Source organism: Nannospalax galili, unplaced genomic scaffold, assembly GCF_000622305.1.
Source record: "Nannospalax galili isolate Female #2095 unplaced genomic scaffold, S.galili_v1.0 scaffold589, whole genome shotgun sequence".
Taxonomy (NCBI): domain Eukaryota; kingdom Metazoa; phylum Chordata; class Mammalia; order Rodentia; family Spalacidae; genus Nannospalax; species Nannospalax galili.
In genome coordinates, this window is record NW_008360324.1 from 1,570,181 (window position 1) to 1,587,880 (window position 17,700).

Consider the following 17,700-nt stretch of genomic DNA (forward strand, 5'->3'; position numbering starts at 1 on the left):
AAAAAAAAAAAAGTAGATTATAGCGTGGAGACAGGGCAACCTATCAACCACCACTCTCTACCAGAGGAGTCAGCAACAGATCAAATTGCCCCCACTCTAACCTCCAAAGTAGAGCTACTTCATGTATGTTCTTAATGCATCATGTGCAAGCCTTCCTAGGCATTATATCACGACACTATTTGACAAGAGCACTCTTAGCAACCTCTTAATCTCAAGAATAAAATATACATTCAATTACTGAAGGAGAGCAGGAGCCAAGGTATCAATCAGACATCTTTTCCCAAAAAGAGGCTAAAAAATAATTGTTTCAATGTGAAGCAATGCTCTTCAAATTCTAGAACCCAGAAATCAAGGGGGCTCTACCTTATCATAGGAAACCGATGTGAGGTCATCATAGTCAGAAAGCCAGGGGTGCGCCTCAGCATCCCGTTTTGCCATCTCCTCCAACTCTGCCTGCAACTTGTCCCAGAAATCGACATCAGACTGAAAGGAAGGGAAGCGGGTAGAGAAAGGAGATGCTTCATGACCACCCACCTGCCCTCAGCTCTATGGGGATGCATTCCCTTAGGGCAGTAGGCCTTAAATTGCAATGTGTTCAGGAATCATCAGAAAAGCTTTTGTAAAATGCAGACCCCCAGAGCTAATGCAGTAATCTGGAATGATGTCTAAGAATTTGCGTTTTTTTAAAAGCACCCACCCCTTACCTATGTGGCTCTGACAGATATTCCAGTACACTATGAAACAGGTATTAATAATATACCACCTTCCTCCATGGGATACTTGTGATCTTTAGGGCACCTACTTCTACCAAAGCAGTTCTCACCTCTATAGCTGATTTGGCTCGTTCAAATTCCATATCAAGGGTAGAAGTGTTGTTCACTGGTCTTGTGAACTGGTCAACCCAGGCTTCTGATGTGTCCTGTGACAAAGAAGGGTGGTCAGTGCCACCTCCACCAACTTTCCTCCCACTAACATAGACTGACTGAAAACCAACTAAATACCACCAGTCTGGATGCTCTGAGAACAATCTCAGAATCTTTTTCCCACCCACTCAGGATCTGGATGCTATAAGAAAGACACGCTGTCAATAACCTCCCTTCCCCATCTAGAACCACTGAACACTGACCCAAGCCTAGGGCCCCAGCTACCTCTGAAGGGGGACTGGGAAGCGGTAATGTCCTACCTGCTGCTGCATAAACTCTGCTGCCCACTGTTCTGCCTGAGCTCGGCCCGACCCTGCAACGGACTCCAGGGACACCTGGCCCTCGCCAATCTGCCGCACGAATTTCAGGAACTGGGGCACAGAGACACACATTGGCACCTTGGGACAGGGCTTCTGGGTGTGTTCTCCCAGTAATCCCCATTCCCTCACCTGTGCTCGCCCTTCCCTCTGACCATCTCTAGCTGCATCAAGATATGCTAAAGGCCCTGAAAGCGGAGATCAAAAACAAAGGGATTTCTGTCTACAGAGTTGAGAAGAAACCAGAAAAGAAAAGGGGTTAGCAGACAAAGAAATGAGGGAAATACTGGAAGCAGAGGCAAGACCCTGAGTCTCCATTCTCCAGAGAGGAGAACTAATTCTAAACCTTCATCTCCTCTTTCCAGCTAAGGAGGATGAGGGAAGAGAGACGCTACCTTTCACTCCCAGCTCTGCTGAGCACAGCGGTGAGGGATGTGACTCACCTCAGAGTTAGCCAATTTGGGGTCGTCCACCTTAGCCACAAAGTCACTGGCTGTGTGCTGCAGATCCTCCTCAGGATGATATTCATCGTACCTATGGCAAAGAAGAAAAACTACTCTTACAGCCCAGTCAGCCACTACTTTCCTGTGGTCTTCCCCAATCCTGGCCCATGGCAAAGAGAATTCCTATGAAGGAGTGGTGTGAGGCAAATAACACTTTCCACTATTTGAGGAGCTACAACTCCAACTGACATTAAAGAAGGCTATCTTGGTGGACATGGGAAAGGGCTGTGATTTTTACTTTTCCATTTCCCAAACACAGCTCTGCAGAAAGATTAGACAGCAGTAGGCTGATGAGAACAAGGTACATAAGACGGTTATGAATCCCTGATGGAACAGTTAGGATTCCTGCCTACCAGTGAAATATCAAAACGCTAGTGGAAATGTTAACATAAAAAGTAGAAAAAGGACTGTAAGCTGGGGAGGATGCAAATGGAGGAGGCTGGGAAAACTGTCCAATACCATACTCTCCATGACAACCCAGGAAGAAGACATTGGACTCACCAGCGATCAGTGGTAGTAGTTCCTTCCTGCTCCCCCAGCCACAGCTTCTCCTCAGACTGTTCCAAATATTCCTCAGCCCATTGGGCAGGGGACACTGATAAGGGGTCTGCAAAGAAAAGTTGGGAACTCACCAAGGCTTCATTGTAAAATCAGGGAAAGAGAAAGTAATACAGACCCATTGACTCTCTTAGTCAAGCCAAAGCAAAGAGAACCCTGTTTGGTCAAAAGAAAATGCTACTAAATACCCAACATCCTCTTCAATGGCTAAGTCATTCCCAGAGGGCCTGAGATGGAAGTTTATGGACAGCTGGGAACAGGAGACCTACTAAAGAGACTCAGGAAAGGATGAAGGCCCAAACTCAGGTGGGTACACACCTGTAATCCTAGCCCTCACAAGGCTGAAACGAGGACTGAAAGTTGAAGGTGGGCACACCCTACATACAGAAAGCTTATCTTCTGTACAAAAAGAGGAATTCATTATTTCATTTCCACACATCCAGATAATGACTTTTGATCGTACTCACCCCCTCTATTACTTTCTTACTCCCCTTTTTCTTTTTTCCCTTCCTCTTTCCCATTCTTCCAAATTCTTACTTTTTTTTGAAACTGGGTCTCCCTGTAGCTGCAGCTGGCCTGAAACTTGCTGTGTGGACCAGGCTAGCCTTGAACTCACAGAAATTCACCTGCCTCTGCCTCTTGAGTGCTAGGATTAGTGTGCGCCACCATGCCCAGCTCAAATTCTTATTCTTAAAAGTTCATGGTCCTCCTCAGTAAGAAACAGGGAGCACCAGCAGAACTGCAGGGACCAGCGAGGAGCTAAAGAACAGGAGAGCGGGTGCCTGGGCCTATCCTACTCAGTCATAGCATGCCTTTGGGGTCTGCTCTTCCTACTTACGCTGCTTTTTTCCATTTTTTAATGGAAACATACAAAGCACAAAAGCATAGACTGGACCAAACTTGAGCACACAGCTTAATTAATGACCGCATATAAATACATAATACTCACAACCCCACCATGATGAGGTCCCAGATACTTGCAGTTCCCTACAGGCTCCTCAGGCCCCTATACCCAGAAGCTAACACTACTCTGGCTTTTGTGACTTTGTTGTTGTTTGGGGGGTTTGGTGTTGTTTGTTTGTTTGGGTTTGGCTTGGTTTTTTTGAGACACAGTCTCCCTTTATCCTCAGCTGTCATTATGTAGACCAGGCTGGCCTCAAACTCACAGAGATCCACCTGCCTCTGTCCACCCCCACCCACCCATCCCCCAGTGCTGGGATGAAAAGTGTGTACCACCACACCTGGTCCTGTTTGGGTTTTTTAAAGACGGGATTGCACTATGTAGTCCAGGCTGGCCCTGAACCCAGGATCCACTGTTTCAGCCTCTGGAGTGCTGAGATTATAAGCATGAGCCACAACACTGCACTCCTTTGACACTTTAATTCATTTTAAGAGGTCATGTTTTGTTTTCTCAGTTTTTTTTTTTTCAGTGTAATTCTAAAGTTATCCTGAAGCTCTAGTTACAAAGGGTACTGTGTAACTTCAGAACAAACACTATCAAGGCAACATACTGAATGAGGGTGCTAAACTGTTTCTCAACCTCTCGGACTTTGTCCAATCATCCTGGGACAAGAAACCAAACAGCCAGGAGGCAGATCAGTGCTCCTGAAGAATAAGGAGCAGCGAAGGCAGGAGCCTTGGCTCCTGTCATCTGCTCTGTGTCCACATCTTTACATACCAGATGCTGGCATGGTCATCCAGTCTTTGTCCCCAATTTGAAGGTCTGGCTGTCACTGTTTTTAATACCAAGAAGGCGCATTTATCCACTCAGTATTAAAGTACATTCCAGTTTACCTGAGACTTTGCCTGAATAATTTCAACAGAGTAACCCCAAAATCTGAAAAAGTAATGTCAAAATCTAAAAAAAAATCAAAAGACCAAGGGTCTCAGAATACACATACCTAATTATAAATAAATATAACTCATACAATACATAATATAGTAGCAATTGTTTGGGATTATAATATTGATGTTTTAATTTCAAGGTTTCTTTTTTTTTTTTTTTTTTTTTTTTTTTTTTAGAAAGGGGTTTATCCTGTAGCCCCAGCTGTCCTAGAACTCACTATGTAGACCAGGCTGGCCTTGAACTCACAGAGATCCTCCTCCCTCTGCCTCCTGAGTGCTGGGATTAAAGGCGTGCGCCACCACGCCTGGCTTAATTTCAATGATTCTAAATAACTACAGATTCAGCTCTCTGGATCCTATAGGTAACAGTTATCTTCCCTTGCTCCTGACTAGAGGAAGAGGCTATGGAATAGAGAGAATAATCATCTCATTGTGATACTTTCTACAGTAATGGCAAGTAGCTAACACTGTTACTATGCTTTATCTTTGCAGACACCCCATGAAGAATCTGTCATTATCTCTGTTTTATAGATTAGGAAATGAAGACTTAGAAGTTTAAGTAACATGGGACTGGAGAGATGGCTCAGCAGTTGAGAGCACTGACTGCTCTTGCAGAGGACTAGGGTTCGTGTCCCAGGATCCACATGGCAGCTATAAATCGTCCTTAACTGCAGTTCCAGGGGAATCCAAAGTCCTCTTCTGACCTCCGCAGCATTGCACGACATGGGTACGCTCACAAACATGCAGGCAATACACTCATACACGTTAAAAAAAATAATAAAATATTTTTTTAAAAAAAGAAATTTAAGTAACTTCTCTGACATGTTGAATATAGGTGACCCTAGGCTGACTCTAGAATCTACATTTTTTTCCACAGAAACATACACTGATAAGGGTAGGAAGTTCTGAGTATTTAATTTTTCAACTTGTAGTAGATATGCTTAGACAGCATGAATGCACAAGCAAGAAGTTGTATGAGGTGAACATTATGAATCTGATACCTAAGTTGTTGGCTTTAACTCTACTGTTATATGTGACCAGGACAATGCCTTCCCCTCCTCCGGTCTTAGCTGCTTTGATCTCAGGCATATCCAAATGGATCTGATTTTTTGTAAGAATTACTCAAAAAAGATTGTGAAGCTAAGTGATACTTTTTTTTTTTTTCCAGTCTTTGAGACAAGGCCTCCCTGTAGCCCCTGTTGGCTTAAAACTCACTATATAGACCAGGCTGGTCTTGATCTCACAGAGATCTACCTACCTCTGCCTCCCAAGGGCTGAAATTAAAGCTGTGAGCCATCATGCCCGGCAAAAAGTATTGATTTTCATTCTATATGAGTGTTTTACCTGCCTATAAGTGCACCATGTGCATGTGTGCAATGCCTGCAGAGGCAAGAAGAAGATGTTGAATCTCCTGGAACTGGAGTTACAGGCAGTTGTTAGCTGTTATGGGGCGGTGGAAGGGCTGGAAATCGAACCTAGGACCTCTGCAAGAGCAGTCAGTGCTCTTGACCACTGAACCATCTCTCCAGCCCAAAGTGATATTCTTTTGGTTATTTTATTTAATTCTCTTGTTGGAGCAGGTTTCTAGTGCAGAATTGGCCAGAACCTTCAGGATAAATTAAGGAAATCAGGAAATATGATAGACAAAAAAAAAAAAAAAAAAAAAAAAATGTGTGTGTGCAGTCCTGAATGACGATGGACAAGCTCCTGACAGATGGCACTTACACATCTACACATGTGATGAAGCTGCATAAAACTATTCACACAGACAATGACATAAAACTGGTGAAACCAATGAGCTCTGTGGACTGTACCAAGGACAATTTCCTGACTGTAGCACTACACATAACTAAGACTTAGGCAAAGTATTACCATTAATACTGGGAAAACTGGGAAACTGGGAAACTGGTATACAGAACTTTCCTGTTCTTTTTCTTGTCTTTTCAAATACCAGTAAAACTGTAATCAATTTCCAAATTAAAAAAAAAACTAAAGTAAAAAGATAAGCTCCAAGTTTCCTTTTGAATAATTCTAGAATATTAAAAATGGATTTTTTTTAAATAAGAATCTGCAGGGTATCATGGCACATGCCTAAAATCCCAGACCTTAGAATGCTGAGGCAGAACTGTGAGTTCAAAGTCATCCTGGGCTACCACAGTAAGACCCTGCCTCAAAAAAATACAATAAGCCAGGCATGGTGGTACATGCCTGTAATCTCAATACCCAGAGGGACAGACAAGAGTTTAAGCCAGCCTAGCATAGCTTCAAACACCAGGGCTGCACAGTAAGACTGTCTCACAATACCAAAAACAAAATAATTAATACCTTAAAAGAGTGTAAGATCCTGTCTCAAAATCTACTTATCCATAAAACAACAGCTAACCTATATCACTGACGTACCAGCCATAAATACTAAGAGAAAGATTCTTTTTTTAATGAATTATTAGACAGGTCACAGGCCACAGGGGAGAACCCACTACTATTAGTCTACTAAACAGACACAAAAACTGACTCCTAAGGACTTATCATTGCACCCATAGATCAGTGCATCTCTCACCAGAGAAGCTGCTTCTTGCAGCAAATGATTAGTAGCACAGAGACTCACAACTGATCAACATGCAGAGAATAAGAGACTGCAGTGTGCTCAGCCATAAACGGGAAACCTCTATCATGCAATCTCCTCCCAAGGCCAGGGATCATTGAGGAAGAATGGGTGGAAAGACTGTAAGAGCCAGAGACAGTGGATGAATATAAGGAAACTTGTCTGGACACCACCAGGCAGTTGCACATATGAACTCACAGCACTGATAAGACCTGTGCAAGCCAAGCCAGACTAAAACCCAGCATGGAGGAGGGGATGGGCAGGAAACCCCAGCTCTAGCTGAGGATCTATAGGTAACTGATAGCTGCTAGGAGAGAGAGAATCAGCCTGGTAAATTGACCAGGCTCCAGGGGATGGATCTAATTTGTGGGGAACACAAATTAGGCTCGATAGGCCTTCAAGAAAGGAAAAATAATAGAGGACATGAAGTCAGGGGCAGGAGGGGTAGAAGGATGAGGATGAAGATGGGGGCGGTCTGAATATGGTCAAAATACACTGTATAAAATTCTCAAAGAATCGCTGGGTTTGGTGGCACACACCTTTAATCCCAGCATTCAGGAGGCAGAAGCAGGCATATCTCTGTGAGTTCAAGGCCAGCCTAGTCTCCATAGCAAATCCAGGCCAGCTGTGGCTACAGGGAGACCCTGTCTCAAAAAGACCAAAAAAATTTCTCGAAGAATCAATAAAAATATTGTTTAAAAATGAACTTCTAGAAAATTAAATTCTTGCCAGGCGTGGTGGCGCACGCCTTTAATCCCAGCACTCGGGAGGCAGAGTCAGGTGGATCTTTGGGAGTTCGAGGCCAACCTGGTCTACATAGTGAGTTCCAGAACAGCTGAGGCTACAGGAAGACCCTGTCTCAAAAAGACCAAAAAAAAAAAAATTTTTTTTAATTCTTTTAGCTTTTTCTCCCGAATCTCAATTCACTACCAAAGACCTACTATATATGCAAAGCAATACAGTACTACAAGAAGACAATTTCAGACAACTCAGGTTCCCCCTTCCAGGTACCCACATCCATCTCTGTGAAGCAGAAACAGTGCCAAAAGAATATGCAAAACAGAAGAGCCTTCCCAAGACAAGTTAACAGGTGACACAGGTCTAACATGTTTTTCTAAAGCTGTTTCCACTTACAGGTTAAGGAAGACTTCACTTGAGCAATTAATTTTAACAAAATCTAGACTCTTACTAGTTGCAATAATAGTTTGGGTTTTGTATGTTTGTTTGCTTGTTACTTTTGAATTACTGAAAATAACTAATGTCCAACATTACCAAAGTCGTCTCTGTACTAAGATGTCTCACTTGGTTTAAGGTTTGTGTGAAACCGGAAAGGTTCTGTTGGCAGAAGATCTTTGCCACACCTCAGATTCTGACTTGAGGCAATTCCACAGGGAACAGTCTCACCTTTTGAGTAATAGTTTTCAAAAGCGTGGAGCCTAAGAACAAACAGGCATGAGTGTGCGTATGCCCTTACTGATGCTCTCTGTACTCTGTACAAAGCTTTTTATACCTTTCTAAATCTGTTTCCTAAACCTTTTTTCTGTTATTTCTAAAATAACATTTCCACAAAATGTTAACATTTTACAATTATCAGGGCTAAGATAGTAAAGCATGTGCCCAGCACGCATGACCTCCTAGGTTTAATCCCCAACACCAAATAAAAAAGGAACAATAATAATAATACTAATGTGAAAAATACCTACATTCTAAGTGTCATGTAAAAAGCAAAGGAATTTAAGAATAAGAAGCATGGCCAGGTGTGGTGGTGCACGCCTTCAATCCCAGTACTCTGGAGGCAGAGGCAGGCGGATCTCTGAGATATGGGCTACACAGCTAGGGGCTACAGGGAGACAAAGTCTCAGAAAATCAAAAACAAAACAAAGAATATGAAGCGTTGGTGATAAATCTTGCTGTCTTCATTGGGCCGACAGATGCCTAGATCAGTAAAACACTCCTCTAGGTATGTCCGAGGGTGTGCTTTCAGGAGGATTAACAAAGTGGAGAAGAACCATCCTAAATATGCCTGTACCATCTCATAAGGCTGGGGCATGAAGAGTTAACAGGGGGGAGAAAGCAAGAAGCACAATTTTTTTCTGCTTCCTGTCTGCCATGATGTAAGTAGTTTTGACACAGGCTCTCCTGACACAACGTTTTCTCACCACAGGCCTAGAATTAACTGAATGTGACCCCCAAAGCTGTGAGCCAAAAGAAACCCCTTTTCCGTACATTATGCCAGATACCCTGCCACAGTGGTGAAGATGGTTAACACAAAGTGCTGAGCACCAATAATGAACAGGAGCACTGTTAATTCTACCTTACTTTGGGAAAGGGAGTTCTGATGGAGACCAATAGCTTACACTGGTTGTTAGGTTCTGGGGGTTTTCTCTTGTGTGTGAAGGAAGTCCTATCTTTAGGAGGGCAGAGAAACCAATTAGGGCCCATAATCTCAGAAAACTTCATAAATGATGATGATGTGACCTTCCTGAAAGCTAGACTCTTTGCAGCTTTCTTCATTTGTATCTTTTATCATTCTTGATTCTTTAACGTGGAACAAAGCAAACAATGCTTCTTTTTTTTTTGAGTAGCCAGGAAGAGGGAGGCAAAAACACACTGCCCTTCCCCTTTGCCCTAATCAGACAGGCTTAGCACAGAAGAATCAATCCCCAGCGAGACAGAAAGCCACACATTAAGCAGAGACCCTTAAGTCTACAGCCAAGAAAGAGCATAAACTGCACGCCTTGTAGAATAGAATAACAGTTGAGTTCAAAGGGTCTGGAATTACTCAAAACCCGGATTCAAATCTCACATACACTCCAAGGAGGAATCTACTACTATTGTCAAACTGCTTTCTAAATATGTATGCTTCAACCCTACATTAATGTAGCCCTCATCCTTGGTCAGAGAAGCTTCTCCCTATAGTTGTCAGCAATTAATGCAGAGATCCATAACTATTCTAAGTGCTGAGAATAAGTAACTATTGAGTGTTCAGCCCTAAGTGGGACATCTATCACACACACACACACACACACACACACACACACACACAGAGCGAGAGAGAGGGGGCAGAAAGAACGTAAGAGCCAGAGGAATACCGTGAAATGCTGTCTTCTGGACGGGACATAACCAGTGCAGTCATGAACTCACTTGAGAGGACATGAAAGGAGGAGGGGGAGTGTTGGGGGTGCCTGGGGGAGTGGGAGGAGTTGGGGGTTCCTAAGGGGAGGGGGAAGGGGAGCTTGGGTACATATAATCAAGATGCATTATTTACATGTATGAATAAATAAAAGATATTCTATTTAAATAAAAAAACTACATCACTTACAAAGCTGTGTTTCCTTAAGCAAGTTACTTTTCCTCAAAACCTCAGGATTCTTATCTAAAAAGTAGTCTAAAAACAGAAGGCAGAACTTGGGGCTCTCATGGGGATAAATGAATAATGCATTCAAACCACTGAACATGGCTCAGAACACAATAACTAAACAGCTAATATTAATTTTTATCATCATAGATGGTCTTTGCTCTCAAAGACCATTTAGTCATTCCTCAGTATCACTGAAGGAATGATTCCTGAACCTCAAACAGACACAAAAACTGCAGACGTGTCTCTTATATAAAATTATATATTTGCATATAAGCCATCCTCCCATTATTTCAAATCATCTCTAGATGGTTATATTCTATTATTTCGGGAATAATGAAATATACACATAGCCAAGTATGGTGATTCACACCTGTCATCCAGGTACTCAAGAGGCTAAGCTGGGAAGATCAGGAGTTCAAGATCAATCTCAGTTAATAGGATGTTGAAGTCCAGCTTGGCTACAAGAGATCCTGTTTAAAAACTAAATAGATGTGTTTAGTACATACCTAATTATTTACAAATATTTTCCATCTACTGTTGGTTGAATCTACAGATGGGGAACCTACAGATACACTGACAGCCTAATATACTTCAAGCCTTTGAACTCCACAATCATACTGTCCCAGGCCCCAGTTCTATTCAAGATGACTTAATGCCAGAATCCCAGGTGCTACGGTGAATATTTCTCTCTTCCTGAGCCATCCATCCAATCTCTGGCGCTCCTCTCCACTACACTAAAGCAATAGTCTCCAAAAATAAAGAGGTAGACCTAACCTCCCTCATATTCATATTCATTCTCTCTCCGTCCCTCCCTCCCTCCCTTTTTTCCTCTCTCTCTCTCTCATCTTACTCCATCAAACCAGTCTTCTGTTTAGTTATTTCTTCAATACCACTATAACATATCACATCTAGTACCCTACAAAAAAATGAATCCAGAGGCCAGAAAAGTCTTTAGTATTCAAAATCACCTTATATCCTAAAAGGAATTAGGACATCAGAACGGAACTTTAAATGCTCCACGGGAACTAGTCTAGATTGTTCCATGACAAGTCTCACCTGTAACTTCAGCGATGAATTCTTGGGACCAGTCAGCCTCATTATAATCCTGAGTTACATCCACAGCATCTCCAGCTGCAAGAAACTCCTGGGCCCAGTTCTCAGACAAGGCCAAGTCTGCCACACCAGGGGCTTTGAAGAGAGAGAGAACACTAAGAGAACAAGCATCTATGGCTCCTTCACGAAAATTCCAGAGTGCACAGAAGCACTTCCTTCGCCTCCTCTGCAACTCAGTTTCCTGATGCCAGCAGGATCAAAGCATGGAGGTCCTCTGACCTCCTTGCACAGAAAACAGTGGTGTCCTCTATCACCAGACCCTGAACCCACCTCTCTGGGGAGCCTGGCGAAAGTTTGACTGTTCAATCTCCTGCATCTCTGCCAAGAGATCATCCATCTTGAAGGTCTGAGGGGCTCGGGATACAAGGGGAACATTCTGGTCCTGCAGGAATTCTGCCACCAACTATCAAGAGAGATGGTGAAATGACCATTGATTTCAGAAAGACTTAGCAAGGGTCAGGGTCCATTGTATGGAGAATACTGATGTCAGATCGAAGAAAAACAGAAGCTATAGACACATAAAGAAAAAAAATGGGGGGGGAGGGACTGGAGAGATGGCTCGGCAGTTAAGAACACAGGCTGCTCTTGCAGAAGACCTAGGTTCAATTCCCAGCACCCACATGGTGACTAACAACCAACCATAACTCCAGTTCCAAGGGGATTCCATGCCCCCTTCTGACTTTCATGGGCATTGCATGACACAGGTGCACTTATTCAGGCCATATACTCATACATATTAAATATAAATAATAAAAAAATTTTTTGGTCTTTTTGAGACAGGGTCTCCCTGTAGCCACAGCTGTCCTAGAACTCACTATATAGGCCAGGATGGCCTCAATTTCACAGAGATCCAACTGCTTTTGCCTCCTGAGTGCTAAGACTAAAGACTATGTAGACCAGGCTGGCCTTGAACTCACAGAGATCCGCCTGCCTCTGCCTCCCGAGTGCTGGGGTTAAAGGCGAGCACCACCACGACCAGCCAATAAAATATTTTTTAAAGAAAGGAAAAAAATTTTATTTATAGATATGGAAACGCAAAGAATATTTTAAAAAGGAAAAAATACACACTAGCAGATAAATCTCATTTGATGAGGAGAGTATGAGTGGGCTGTTTAAAAGTGAAAAAAAAAAGAGTCAGGCATGGTGGCACAGGCCTTTAATCCCAGCATTTGGGAGGCAAAGGCTCAGTGAGATGGAGGCCAGTCTGGTCTACATGGAGAGTTCCAGCCCGGGGCTACAGGGAGACCCTGTCTCAAAAGACCAAAAATAAAAGTAAAAAATCAGCCAGGTGTGACAGCCCACACCTTTAATACCAGCACTCCTCACTCTGGCAGATGGAGATCCAGACCAGCCTGGTCTACATAGTGCATTCCAGACCAGCTGTGGCTACAGGGAGAGAAATTTAAAAAGAAAACTACAAAATAAATAATAATAATAATAATAATAATAATAATAATTAATAATAATAATAAATCACCATAGACAAAAAAACAGACAGAAAAGAGATTTGTTATATTTACCTCATCTTCAGAGCCTACTCCCAACGGCTTTGAGACCTAAGGCAGAAAAGGGAAGGGGGTGAGGAAGTCCAAGAGAATACAGTCCAATTCTAACTATCACTTATATGATCTTAGTCAAGACAGGAAACTTCACAAAGCCTCCGCTTCTTTGTCTATAAAATAGCTGTCCTCATACACAAAGATGCACAGGTACTCAGTACAGTGTTATTAAGCGGTAACTGCTGTTACAGAGAAAGTAGTTATCTGGGGGTGTACAAACGGCCCCTCCATCCCAGCCCGCCACCTGGGCTCCCCAACCCTGGCGCACTCACCGTCTCAGCGGCTGGGGCTCCTGGGGGCCAGGGGCCAGGCCTCAGTCCCTCCTGCCGCAGGGCCTTGTCCTGGGTGAAGTGGGTGGCCAGCTTCATGAGCGGGTTGGCACCCCCACACTCGCCCTCCACCAGCTCCCGCATTGCCATGGTGACCACCAGCTCTCTGATGGACAGAGGGTTGGAACTAAAGTCCCCGAGCCAGACTCTTTCCCAACCCACTCCTCAGCCCCTTATCTGGTGCAGGTGAGCTCACGATGGTCTCACAACCCTTCGGGCTGCCAGGAGGTGACAGCCTAGCCACCCGCCACCTCCGTCCGCAGCCCAAGGGGAGTCCTGTGTCCTCCTGTCACACACACACACCCGCCAAAAGCCACCGCTTAGAGTTCGGGCTCCTCCCGCAGAGGCAAAACCCGCCAACAGCCGCCCCACAAAGGGGCCTGGGTCCCAAGGGAGCAGCTTCATCAATGGCGGGGGACACTAGCTGGACCAGGGAGGGCGGGAACGCCTCCCCACCGCACCCGGATCCCTCACCCAGGAGTCAGGCGATTGCTGCAGGGACCCCGTCCCTCCCGCGTCACCTGAGCCCCTCCCCCGCTGCTCCGATCCAGGCCCAGCGCTCCCGACCCCATCACCGCCCCGACCCGCAAGAAGCCCGCTGCGGAGGCCACAGCTCAGCCTCGACCCCGCGCCCCCTCGGGGTCCGGCGCTCACCGCCGCTCGCCTAGCTGCACGACCCGCCGGGACACCCGGTCCGGGGGGTGGAGGATGGGAGGGGGCGGGGAGCCAGGGGGCGGGGCTCGGCCTTAAAGGAGCCGCGCCGGTCGCGTCGGGGCCCAAACTGAACCGAGTGAGGGGGCGGGGCCTGAAGTCTGCTCAGCCTGACGGGAGGAGCCGAGAGTCTTAAAGGGGAAGAGAGCCTTAAAGGTGAAGTCGTGGGCTATACGTTCCAGGATCTCACCAATGGGACCCTCGAAGCTAGGATTTATTTAGTGGAAAATTCAAAGAATGGAGCCAAGAGGGGCTTCTCGGGCTTTGGAAGAAAGCCAAGGGCGCAGAATCCTGGGCTCAGCTACCCTTCCTGGGCCTCAGTTTCTTCCTCTAAACCCGCCTCTGACGGCGAAGAGAAAGGCCGACCCGGAAAATTTCTGGGGCCTGCTCCAGCTTCCTAGGCCTGACCACCTTCAAGTTAGCGTCACAGTCTCCATGGAGACGGAGGCCTGCCCCCAATTGCTCTACCATCTCCGCGTACTGGGGAAAATAGCGCCGGATGATGACAAATTCTGGTGATTAAAATAGGGTCCAACGCACCCTGAGACCGCAAACCGGTAAGGAGCAGGACCGGTGCAGTGAGTCACCTCTCTGTCCTCCCACCCTCTCCACTGGTCAAGGTCACGATGGCCTAATTCCCACCACTCCAGGTTGGAAGAACATGTGGCCAGAAATACCTTTGATCACGGAACATGAGCCCAAGCCTCAGGCTCCACCACCTGCCAGAGAATTGGCTCAGGTGTCAAACTTCAAGGTCACTGGGAAACAAACCCTGATATTTCACCTGGGTCCAAGACCAAGGGAGTACCTGATGTCAAGGGCAGATGGGGTTCAAAGGTAGGTAGGTGGGCTAGGATAGGGTTAGCACCTGAGAGGCAAAACCAGCCCTTCCCAGGATGAGGGAGAGGAGGCAGATGGGCAGCAGGTGGCGCCCTGGGGCAGGCTTGGTTCTTTGCTGCCTTGAAGATTTCAAAGGTAGACTCCCTGGGGAGCACAGGGGCTTGGCTGTGTAAATTCATCCCTAGGAAAAAGTTAAGTTTCCCTAACAGCTACAGTGAAATGGAATGGTTGAGCAGAACAGAACACTGTAACGTTTCTGTCTTTCGTACCTTTTCAGGTCTTTCAGAGGCCCTGACCCCATTTTTCTATTGACCACAAATCCCAGTCCTTGAGTGTCCACTATTCCCAGGGCAACCATTGTAAGGAAAATACCTAGCACCTAGTAAATTAAACCACACCAAGGAGGAAAGGATGCCCTCTGGGAAGGTAAATACTCTAAATAAGAGGTTTACTGGAGAAAGCTGTGTTTAACTGAAAGCATATGATGCGTTTGAATTTCAGAACATCAAGGAAAAAGAAAGGTATCTTCCAGTAGCACTCAGAACACTCCACACGCTTCCGCTTTGCTAAAAGTTTAGCTACTGATTACCAGCAGTTCACTATTCCAAGCTTTTGGGAGAATGGTAATAATAATAACTGATGCTTATGAAATGCTTTTTAAGCCCCAAGTGTTGCACTAAACACTTGAGGAGCATTAACCCTTTTTAATCATCATAATCTTGATAATACCCCTAAGAAAAAGATTACTAATCCTGTTTTACAAATAAGACATTCCCTGAATCAAACATCTAGGAAGTCAAAAATGAATGCAAGCAGGGCTGACAAGATGGTTCAGTGAGTAGAGGTGTTTGCACACAGGCCTTATGGCCTTAGGTCAATCCCCCATCCCACAAGGTGGCAGGAGAGAACTGAGAGGTGTCCTCTGACCTCTACACACACACACACACACACACACACACACACACACACACAATGGCATGCATATGCCTACACTCACACACACATACACAAAAATTTTTAATATTTTTTTAAAAATCAATGTAAACGTAACTCCGAATACCAGCTCATTATACCATATTGCTTCTCAGACAAGACTAATGAAATTACTGAGATTGCTTAATATTTAACTTATTAAAGTTATAGATTTGAAATCCTAGATTTTGTTAATCTAGATTCAACTTTAAATTATTATTCTATCCATATAAGAAGTAATGTTTGTAAACTAAAAATAAATGTACTTTTCCTTATTCCTTAATATTAAGCTGATTCAAGTTACCAAGCTATAGACTTCCAATTTCAGACACATAATGCATTTACCACATGCCAGGCATGTTTGACTGTTAGTATTTTGTTATTTTTTATTATGTGTATGAGTGTATTGCCTACATGTGTATAAGTACACCCATAATGTCCAGTGTCCACAGAGGACAGAAGACGGTGTCAGATCCCCTGAAACTGGAGTCAGGACAGTTGTTAGCTGCCATGTAGGTGCTGCGAACCAAACCCCGGGTCCTCTGCAAGAATAACCAGTGCTCTTAACCCTGAGCAATCTTTCCAGCCCCGAGACAGTTTAAGTACTTGCAAAATGTTGGTTTATGTAATCCTCATAATAAGTATTAATACTAACTCATTCCATTTTCCAGATGAGGAAACTGAGACCCAGAGATGTTGTGACTTCCCCAGGGTTATGATAGTGAACTAAAAAGTTGGGATTTGAACCTAGGCCAGCATCATCAAACTTTGTAAAGAAACAATAAACACATTGCAGTCCAGTCACCTGCCATAGATACTCTGCTATGCGGTTGTTTCACAGTAATGTCTATGGAATAAGCATAGATGTTTTCTGTCAAGCTTGTTGTGAACTCTGAAGCTAGAGTTTTATGTAACTTTCAAGTCATCAAATATTATTATTTTGACTTCAATCACTTTAAAGTGTGAAAAAAAAGTACTTAGCTTTTAGACTCTGCAAAGACAGGGAGCAGATCAGGCCATGGTTTGCAGACCTCTGACCTAGATAGTCTGTTCCAGAGTCCATGCTCTTGAATGGTAGCACACACCTTTAATCCCAGCACCCAGGAGGCAGAGGCAGGCAGATCTCTACAAGTTCAAGGCCAGCCTGGTCTACATAGTGAGTTCCAGGCCAGCTGTGGCTACAGGGGAAACCCTGTCTCAAAAAGACCAAAAGGGCTAGGGAGATGGCTCAGCGGTTAAGAACACTGACTGTTCTTGCAGAAGACCCGTGTTCGAATCCCAGCACCCACATGGCAGCTAACAACTGTCTGTAACTCCAGTCCCAGGAGATCCGGTAGCCTCTTCTGACCTCTGCGGGCATTGCACAACGTGGGTGCACTTACTTACATGCAGGCAATGCATGCATACACATAAAATAAAAATAATAAATAAAATATTTAATTTTTTAAAAAAATGTGGATCCAGGGGCAAGATAGATGGCTCAACAGTTAAGAGCCCTGGCTGCTTTTGCATAAGACCCCAGTTCAGTTCCCAACATACACATGGCAACTAACAATCATCCAGCATTCCAGGTGATCTGATGCCCTCTTCTGGCCTCTATGGGCATTGCATACAGAGGTTCACTAACAAACATGCAGGCAAAATGCTCACAGGCATAATATAAACAAATAAATATTTAATTTTAATTGGATTTTTGCAAATTTCATACAATATAGTTTGATGGCATTTAGATCCCCTCCCCATCCACACCTTCCCCAACTATCTTCTGCCCAATTTAAAATATGGCCTATAGAGTCTGAGGATAAGGATCCCATCCAGAGCCTTGCCATGATGTGCAAGTACTCTGCCACTGAGCTGCATCCCCAGCTCTGTTTCTGTAGTTTTTTAATTAAATTACATATATGCAGAGTGATAGATGTTTCCATGCTCTAGAAATTGCAAATCAAGGTACCACCTCAGACAGGTACTTCTGAAAGTGTCCATTGGTTGCAGTTACCTGTCACTCCTTTCAGCCTTACTGGTCATCATTGACAGAGGCAATTAGGCAAAAGAAGAAATCTGGATGTG

At 44.4% G+C, this 17,700-nt stretch overlaps 1 protein-coding gene across 4 annotated transcripts in view; it reads right to left on the reverse strand.

Annotated features, from left to right (window-relative positions):
• Pex5 (peroxisomal biogenesis factor 5) overlaps window positions 1-13,836 on the reverse strand; it is a 20,219-nt gene extending 6,383 nt beyond the window's left edge. The window contains exons 1-10 of one of the 4 annotated variants that reach the window (XM_008825346.3): window positions 13,765-13,836; window positions 13,054-13,216; window positions 12,743-12,778; window positions 11,493-11,625; window positions 11,166-11,297; window positions 2,245-2,350; window positions 1,684-1,774; window positions 1,184-1,294; window positions 824-919; window positions 364-483 (exon numbers count right to left, since the gene is read on the reverse strand). In XM_008825346.3, the coding sequence (XP_008823568.1) occupies window positions 364-483; window positions 824-919; window positions 1,184-1,294; window positions 1,684-1,774; window positions 2,245-2,350; window positions 11,166-11,297; window positions 11,493-11,625; window positions 12,743-12,778; window positions 13,054-13,200 (972 nt within the window). In that variant the 5' untranslated portion in view covers window positions 13,201-13,216; window positions 13,765-13,836. The remainder of the gene's footprint in view (window positions 1-363; window positions 484-823; window positions 920-1,183; window positions 1,295-1,683; window positions 1,775-2,244; window positions 2,351-11,165; window positions 11,298-11,492; window positions 11,626-12,742; window positions 12,779-13,053; window positions 13,217-13,764) is intronic. The other 3 variants (XM_008825348.3, XM_029559798.1, XM_008825349.3) reach the window with 3 other exon arrangements.
• Window positions 13,837-17,700: the final 3,864 nt, after the last annotated feature.